The 8728-nt window shown below is 43.1% G+C and overlaps 1 protein-coding gene across 1 annotated transcript; it reads right to left on the reverse strand.

The window, feature by feature from the left end:
- Positions 1-1913: 1913 nt before the first annotated feature.
- On the reverse strand, positions 1914-8236 carry LOC120300437 (cytochrome P450 2B9-like). The gene is made up of 3 exons (XM_039326447.1): positions 8113-8236; positions 5290-5437; positions 1914-2098 (listed from the first exon to the last, which is right to left on the reverse strand). The coding sequence occupies exons 1-3, from the start codon at positions 8230-8232 to the stop codon at positions 2070-2072; spliced, it is 297 nt and encodes a 98-aa protein (XP_039182381.1). The 5' UTR covers positions 8233-8236; the 3' UTR covers positions 1914-2069.
- Positions 8237-8728: the final 492 nt, after the last annotated feature.

The raw sequence follows: 8728 nt of genomic DNA on the forward strand, positions 1-8728 counted from the left end.
TCTGAACTTTACCCTTGTTTTTTCCACAGAAATTTGATCTGTCCTTGCATGTATTACACAACTAGTGAAATCGGCAAAAAACATACCAAACCAGTTTCACATATTTGTACTACACAATAACCCAGATGTTTAGACGTATATAAATCTGTCTATCAGTCAAGTGGAAATTAAGGATATGCTTTTCATTTTTGCAGAACGGAATAGTTGTGAGATTGAATATTTTGGGAAGACGGGCTCTCTTTAGTTCAGCGCCTCTTGTTCTCAGTCCTTGATTCTGTTCCCTGGCTTTGACTGATACAGTGCACGTTCTATTCAAAAGTAGAGAGACTTTGGAACACCATGTTCAGGGAACTCTGCCTCAGAACAGTCCTCTTCGCAAAAAGACTGTGGTTCACAAAACAGCAGTGGGTGGATCAAAAGCTAGATCATTTTACTTTCTCTGTGTAAGGGATAATAAGATCAGAAACTGTTTAATGATCTTATGAAGAAAATTAATCCTAATGGCATAGCTGAAGCTTAAGCACAGTTGTAGAATGGAGTAACTTGGGCTTTTAGAAGTAGGGGCTTTGACACATGCAGGATAATTACTCTGAAACATGTAGGTTCTGTAGGAAGCTAGGCATAACCGCAAGCAGAGGAAACACAAAAATAAAGATAGGGCTTAGGCTAGCAAAAGGTTATGGTTAAATGGTACAACAGGTGTGAGGGGCTTTTTCCTGGGAGGGTACGAATAAAATTTATTTTGTTTAGATGCTTCGGATTAGCATATGGGGGGGGGGAGGAGAAGCAGATGGGCTGGAGTGCGATGGGGTTGGGGAAAACCAGCATCGTGAAAAGGGTTTTAAAATGTGATTTTAACAATTATTGATGTGGCTTGATCTCCTGAGAGAGACTAAGACCACCAACTTTTGCAAAAGTTTTAAATCTCCCTAAAACTCTGTTCCTGGAATCCCAAGTGAGTATTTCAATTTATTTGTTTTTAAAATTCTGAGCAAAACGGCCCAAACATCTGTTTAATTGATGTGGGAATTATACCCTTGAATTTCTACATATATGCAGGTAGAAGGGACATGAATTTACTAATTTTGTCCCATCCTTGCTTTGTTTTGGCAGCACAGAAAGAGTTTGTGGGCAGGTGAAGCTGTTGCAGCCACTGTCCAGCAAAACAGATTGTGAGAAGGAGGTGAAACTTATTTATCCTTCCCTCCCTACTCATATTTAGACATGACTCAGTTTAGTGACAAATGAGGAGTACTATATATATATATATATATATCCATTACGCCCTTTACTTATTTTTATTATATTTTTGTTTATTTTCTGTCTATTATTTCTATAAACAACCACTCAAACTGATGAACATACCCAGTGCTCCTCCCTCCTCTGATTTTCCCACAATAACTACCCTATGAAATGGGTTGGGCTGAGAGAGATTGGCCCAAAATTGTTTGAATTGTGCTTTAAATGGAAGTTTAGACAAAGATTCCAAATTTTAAAGGATTCCACAGTCATCAACTAAGATGCCTGAACAGTTTGGAAAACTGGTCCTAAAACCTGAAGGACCTTGGTTGTATGTTAGAGAAGAAAATATTATAAAGGTAAAGAAAATAAAACTGTTAGTGATAATTTTAAAAAGTCATAAGGAATTTATTTGGAGGTTTTGACTTGCTTAAGTATATTCAGTAATGTTTCCTCTTCAAGGTGAGAAGGTAAGGCTGTAATCTAAATACATTGGTGGTTCACACCAAATAATACAAAGCTATGATCTTTTATGTAAGCATTTCCCCATCTTTTTCCTTTTTTATTGAATATTTGTATCCAGAAGAGAGATGGACTAAGGATTGCTATGAGTTTACATTTCAAATCTTACAAAGAATGAAATCCCCTAAATGCCGCTGAAGATGTTACCTGGTCTGGCAATGAAACGTTTGGAAACCAATCCACAAGCTTGGAGAACAAACCTTCACCCTCAAAGAATGAGATGTTGGGTGCAGCACATAGAGATGAGTCAAGGTCATATCATGGTTGGAATACATTATTCTTAATGGAACAGTCTCTTCAGTCTTGGCTCATATTCGAATGTGATCTGCTTGATGCTCTAAGAAATAATAATGGGGTGATGATGTGAATCCTTAATGCAGAAATATCTTATACCTCTCTCTTCATATTCGTTATATTTTAAGATCCTTAAAATATAACTGGGGGGGGGGTAGTGGCTCAGTAGTTAAAGATGCTGAGCTTCTCAGCTGGAAAGCTGACAGCCCAGGTTCAGGGTGAGCTCTCTTTCTTGCCCCACCTCCTGCCTACCTACAATAGCAGTTCGAAAGCATGCATATGGATGAGGCTGTCAGCAGACCCAGAGGAAGGGAGAGAGACTTTTGGAGGAGTTGGAGGTGGCAGCAGGCAGCATGCTCACAGTCCCTTGCCCAGGGAACTGCTTTACGCCTTTTCTCCCTTGCCACTCCTTTCCGCTACGATCCGCAAGACTCTACACAAAGGAGCGGAGATCCTCCTGATTGCACCACATTGGCCGAGACGTCCATGGTTCGCCGACCTGGTAGAGCTCTCTGTCTCCCCACCATGGAGGATTCCAGCAGGTCGTATTTCCCTCACTCAGGGGACACTTCAACTTCCGGATCCTCAGTGGCTCCAGCTAACCATTTGGCACTTGAAAGGCAGGCCTTGAGCCGAGATTCTTATTCATCGAGGGTGATAGCCATGATTCAACAATCCAGGCACCCCTCAACGAATAGGATATATGATGCCACATGGAGGAGTTTCTGCATTTGGTGTTCAGGTCATAAAGTAGAGCTCTCAGACATCTCTGTTCCAATTGTCTTGGAATTTCTGATGGATGGGTTGGACAAGGGACTATCTCCAAGCACCATCCTCAGACAGGTTGCAGCTCTTTCTACAGTACTCGTGCATGACAATACCACTCCCTTGACACACCACCCTATGGTGCGCTCCTTTTTAAAGGGAGCGACTAATGCCAAGCCACCAATGGTTCACCGTTACCCTTCTTACAGGCCCTCCAGGTCTTACAGGCCCTCACTTCACCGCCGTTTGAGCCTATTACCACATTCTCGCTTAAACTATTATCTATGAAGGTGGCTTTTCTCATGGCGGTCACATCAGCCAGGTGAATTTCAGAACTGGCCGCTCTTTCTATCAGAGAGGACTTGTGCATCTTCCATGCCGACAGGGTGACCCTCAGACTAGACCCTTCCTTTATTCCCAAGATAAATTCCTTATGCCATAGGTCCCAGGAGGTGGTTTTACCAAATTTCTGTCCTAACCCATCCAATGACCTTGAGAAGCAGTGGCACACACTTGATGTTCACAGAGCTCTGTGACATTACATCAAACGGACTTCGGCTTTCCGTAAATCCGAAGCATTGTTTGTATCCTTTCAACCTTCATCCATGGGCCAGAAGGTCTCTTCCTCAACAATAGAGAGATGGATTAGAGCCTGCATCACCCTAGCATACAAGATGCAATCACTGACAGTTCCTAGGCATATCACGGCTCATTCTACCCAGAGCACCACTACTTCAGCAGCTTGGGCGACCCAGGCATCTATTGGAGAGATTTGCAGGGCAACTACATGGTCCTCGCCCTCGTCCTTTGTCCGTCACTATAAGATTGACAAATATGCTTCTTCAGAGGCCTCCTTTAGTTGCAGGGTGTTGCAACATGTGTTGTTATCTAGTGGGACCCAGGCCCAAACTAATTCCCCCCCTTAGGGACACAGGGCTTTGGTATGTCCAATCCAATCTGGTATCTCCATCCAATCATGCTGGAGAAGGGGTGTTGTCTTACCTGAACGCCTTTTCTCAACATGATGATGGAGAATCCACTCCGTCCCATCTAGGGTCAGTTTGTCCCTGGTTCCGATGTTAGGAAAGCACACGTATCGGACTAACGTCTATGTATCGCCTTAGTCTCAAACTGGGGTGCAATTGCATAGCAGAGGCGTATCTACACTTCAGACTTAGTCTTATTGGAGCAGGAAGATTAAGACAACCCACTTGTGGATTCTCCATCATTATGCTGAGAAAAGGCATTCAGGTAAGACAACGCCCCTTTTGGCTGAATGCTGTTGGCTCATATTTAAGTGATTTCTACTAGGATTCCAAGATCCCTCTCATAGTTACTAGTATTGAGCTAAGTTTCACCCAATCTGTATCTGTACAAATGTTTTTTCTTGACTAAGTGTAAAATCTTATTTTTATCTACACTGAATTTCATTTTGTTAGATAGGGCCTAGTTTTCAAATCTGTCAAGATCCATATGGATCTTGAGCCTATCTTTTGTGGTGTTGGCTATTCCTCTAGCTTAGTGTTGCCTGCAGATTTGATGAATCCCCCATCTATTCCCTCATCGAAATAATCGATGAAGATATTGAATCATATTGGGCCTAAAATGGAAACCTGGTGTAATTATTGCCCACCTCCCTCCATGTGGATGTAGTTCCGTTAAGGACTACACATTGAATATGATTTGTCAGCCAGTTACAAATCCATCTGGTGGTGCTGCTGTCTATCCCACATTTTTCTAGCTTAACAAAAAGTGGATTGTAGTCTACTTTGTCAAATGCCTTACTGAGTTCTAAGTATATTATGTCCATAGCATTTCACTGATCCACTAATTTAGTAACTTAGTCAAAGAATGAAATAAGATTTGCAGGCATGATCTGTTTTTAACAAATCCATGTTGGATTCTAGTTATAACTTGGTTTGCTTTTAGGTGTTTGCAGATTTGTTGCTTGCTTATCTTTTCTAAAATCTTCCAAGGTATTTATGTCAGCCTGATTGATCTGAAGTTTCCTGGATCTGTTTTTTTTTTTTTTCTTCCTTTTTTGAAGATAGGAACCACAACATCTCTTTTCCAGTCCTCAGATACTTCCCCAGTGCTCCAAGAACTTTAAAAGATATGGGTCAATAGTTCTGAGATCACATCTGCCAGTTCATATACATGAATATACATGTACTCTATATTCCTAGCCCAGTTTTCTTTGTTTCATCAATTTGACATGCTTTGTTTTCTGTGTGTTTCTTAAGATTAACATTATCAGCTTTAAATGTTTTGAGTTTATTAAAATTCTTTCTATTTATGATGTAAGTTTAGTCTATTTTCCTTTAGTGAGTACAGTGTTGCCTTCCCTATCTAAAATTAATTCTTGCTTCATCTCTTTTTTCTTCATTCAAATAACACTACAGATGCCAACAATACTTTTCCAGTCATTTTTATATATTTATTGCAAACCAATGAAATGAAAGTACTTACTTTGAATTTCTGGATACTTCATCATTAGGATTATGGCCCAGTGCAGAGTGCTTGTTGTCGTTTCTGTACCAGCAACAAATAAATCAAGTGCAAGGGATTTAAGGTTTTCATTATGGAAATAACCATCTTTTGTCATCTTCATATTCTCCTGAAGTATTTAAAGAAAATACTGTAAGGGAATCTGCATACTCAATATTCCTGAATTCTAAGAGACTTCATATATGGATAATATCTTCCCCCAAAGGTTACAGATGCCCAAACTGAATTTTGGGATGGACAGAAGGAAAACTCTAAAACTCTAAAAAAAACAATTATACTGAAAGAGAAAACATTGGATCACCCACTCCCACTCCTACTAGGAGACATTCCTCCAGAAAAGGATCAATATTTATGGCATTTTAATAGAGAGAAAAAAAGCAATCTGGGTGTAATTTTAAGCAGCTGCAGATTCTGAAATAAAGTATTGAAGAGTTTAGAAATTGCTTTAGAAATTTGTTTTCTTCCACATTTCTGAAACAAGGGTCTTAATCAATCAGCAGATAGTTTATATGGAGACTTATTTTAAAATATGTAAAAAAATATAACCAGTAGTTACAGCAGTGGTTCTCAACCTTCCTAATGCCACGATCCTTTAATACAGTTCTTCATATTGTGGTGACCCCCAACCCCCCATCCAGCTGACCGGAAGGGGGGTCAGGAAGGCTGCTCCACTGGCTCCGCCCAGCCTGGTTGGAGAAGCACCCAGGCAGGGAGAGGGAGAGGGAGAGGGAGAGGGAGAGAGAGAGAGAGAGAGAGAGAGAGAGAGAGAGAGAGAGAGAGAGAGAGAGAGAGAGAGAGAGAGAGTGCCAAGAGGGCGACAGCACCAGCAGAGCTTAGTTCAGCCTCCTCCGCGGAAAGGGCTGCGAAGCAGCACAGCCTCCCTTAGGACAGGGGTAGGCAACCCAAAACACTCAAAGAGCCACTTGGACACGTTTCCCACCGAAAACAAAACACTGGGAGCCGCAAAACCCTTTTGATATCTAAAATGAAGATAACACTGCATATATTTTTACCTTTAATGTATGTATGTATGTATGTATGTATGTATGTATGTATCTGTGTTTGTGTGTGTATATATAAAATAAAGGTAAACAAGGATATATGCAGTGTTATCTTCATTTTAGATGTCAAAATGGTCTCTCTCTGTCTCTCTCTTTCAGCTCTTTCCTTTCTCTTTCCTCTCTATCCTCCCTCTTTCCTCTCCCTCTCTCTCTCTTTCCTCTCTTTTTTCTCTTTCCTCTCCCCCTCTCTCTCTTTCCTCTTTTTCTCTCTTTTCTCTCCCCCTTTCTCTTTCTCTTTTCTCTTTCTCTTTCTTTTCCCTCTTTCCTCTCTTTCCCTCTTTCCTCTCTTTTTCTCTTTCCTCTCCCCCTTTCTCTTTCCTCTCTCCTTCTTTCTCTTTTTCTTCTCTCTTTCTCTCTCTCTTTCCTCTTCCTTTTTCTCTCTCTTTCCTGTCTCTCTTTCTCTCTTTCCTCTCTCTTTCTCTTTCCTCTTTCTCTTTCTCTCTCTCTTTCCTCCCTCTTTCTCTTTCTCTCTTTCCTCTCTATTTTCCTGTTTCTCTCTCTTTCCTCTTTCTCTCTTTTCTCTCTTTCTCTTTCTCTTTCCTCTCTCTTTTCTCTTTCTTGCTCTTTCCTCTCTCTCTCTTCTCTCTTTCTTTCCTTTCTCTTTCCCTCTTTTCTCTCTTTCTCTCTTTCCTCTCCCTCTCTTTCTGTCTTTTTATCTCTTTCCTCTCTCTCTTTCTGTCTCTCTCTTTCTCTCTTTCCTCTTTCTCTTTCCTCTCTCTCTTCTCTCTCTCTTTCTCTTTCCTCTTTCTCTCTTTCCTCTCTTTCTCTTTCTCTCTCTCTTTCCTCTCTCTTTTCCTCTGTTTCTCTCTTTCCTCTCTCTCTTTCTCTTTCCTCTTTATCTCTCTCTCTTATGGCAGCATCGTCAGGGGTCCCCGCCACCCCCCCCGGCCCGGCCTCCGCCGTGTCCTCAGCTGAACAGGTGGGGAGGGGGAGCAGGACGGGAGGCAGTGGCTCCAGCTGGAACTCCGCGCTGCCTGGCCTCGCCCTCTGTCCATCCGATGGAGCTGCGGTGGGGGCTGCTGCCGTGCAGCCCCTGCCAGCCCCTCTGCCAGCCTGGCTGCTCTCCCCAGGCACTTGTCTTGTCCCGGCACCCGCCCAAGCTGCCTGGGGGGCACCAGGAGGAAAGAGAGGAGGAGGGTGAGGAAACTGCTGCCACTGCCCCAGCTGGGACTCCGCACTGCTACGCCTCGCCCTCTGCCCATCCAATGGATCTGTGGAGGGGGCTGGTGCCGCGCAGCCCCTGCCAGTCCCTCCGCCAGCCCGGCTGTTCTCCCCCAGGTACCCCTCTTGCCCCAGCGCCCGCCCGAGCCACCTGGGGGGCACCAGGAGGAAGAAGGAGAGGAGGAGGGCAAGGAAGCAGCCACTGCCGCCCCATCCGGGACTCCGCGCTGCCCGGCCTCACCCTCTGCCCATCCGATGGAGTTGCAGTGGGGGCTGGTGCCACACGGCCCCTGCCAGCCCCTCCGCCAGCCCGGCTGCTCCCTCTCCAGGCACCCTTCTTGTCCCAGCGCCCACTGGGGGGCAGCAGGAGAAAGAAGGGGAGGAGGAAGAGGAGGGCAAGGAGATAGAGGAGATAGTGTCTCAGTTCCTAAGACCATCAAAAATATGTGTTTTCCAATCGTCTTAGGCGACCCCTGTGAAAGGGTCATTCGATCCCCGAAGGGGTCGCGACCAACTGGTTGAGAACCGCTGAGTTAAAGACATGTATGAAATAATCCATTACCTGTCTTTGCCGAATAAGAAATGATTCAATAAAATTCCTCTCGTTATATTCATCAACGTCTTGGAGATATTCTATGAAGGTGGTATGTATGAAATCATGGAGCTCCTTTTGGTTCTTCATTATTATTTGATGAGCACCCAAAAGGACCCCCAACTTGGGAAACAAATTATATAGCTGAAACAATGGTAAAGGAAAACACATATTATGGAAGTGAAAACTTTTAATTTCTCAGATAGACATCTCAAACATTGTTATGTTCTCCAAGTCTACAAAATGGAGTAATAAGCAGATCACATGGCTGAATTAGCTTTGGATAGTCAATTTTGTTAATTCACCTAGCCCCATATCCCATGGGCTAAACCTCCACACAGGTTTTGGAAGAGAAAGTCTTATTTTCTACCATAGTATTGAATGAGCACATGTGCTCACATTGTGTTGATTCCCAAACAAACAATGCAAACCATCAACCATAAACTCAAATAAAACCATAGTCAAGAGAGGAGTTGTAAGGACCCATTTCAACTAATCACCCAAGAAAGCAGAACTCTTGAAACAGGCATTGTCTCAAAAGGATACTTGAATGTACAGTGTTATTGTAAGCAACCTCACCAAATGG

This window comes from Crotalus tigris, unplaced genomic scaffold (genome assembly GCF_016545835.1).
Source record: "Crotalus tigris isolate CLP2741 ecotype Arizona unplaced genomic scaffold, ASM1654583v1 scf7180000024340.7048381, whole genome shotgun sequence".
In the NCBI taxonomy this organism is placed as follows: domain Eukaryota; kingdom Metazoa; phylum Chordata; class Lepidosauria; order Squamata; family Viperidae; genus Crotalus; species Crotalus tigris.

Bases quoted from the DNA above. Each gene is read 5' to 3' on its own strand.
- LOC120300437 (XM_039326447.1), bottom strand. From the start codon at position 8,232: ATGAAGAACCAAAAGGAGCTCCATGATTTCATACATACCACCTTCATA. The intron at 5,438-8,112 runs GTAATGGATTAT...TAAATACTTCAG, and splicing joins TTCTTATTCGGCAAAGACAG to GAGAATATGAAGATGACAAA. The intron at 2,099-5,289 runs GTAAGTACTTTC...ATTATTTCTTAG, and splicing joins GAAGTATCCAGAAATTCAAA to AGCATCAAGCAGATCACATT.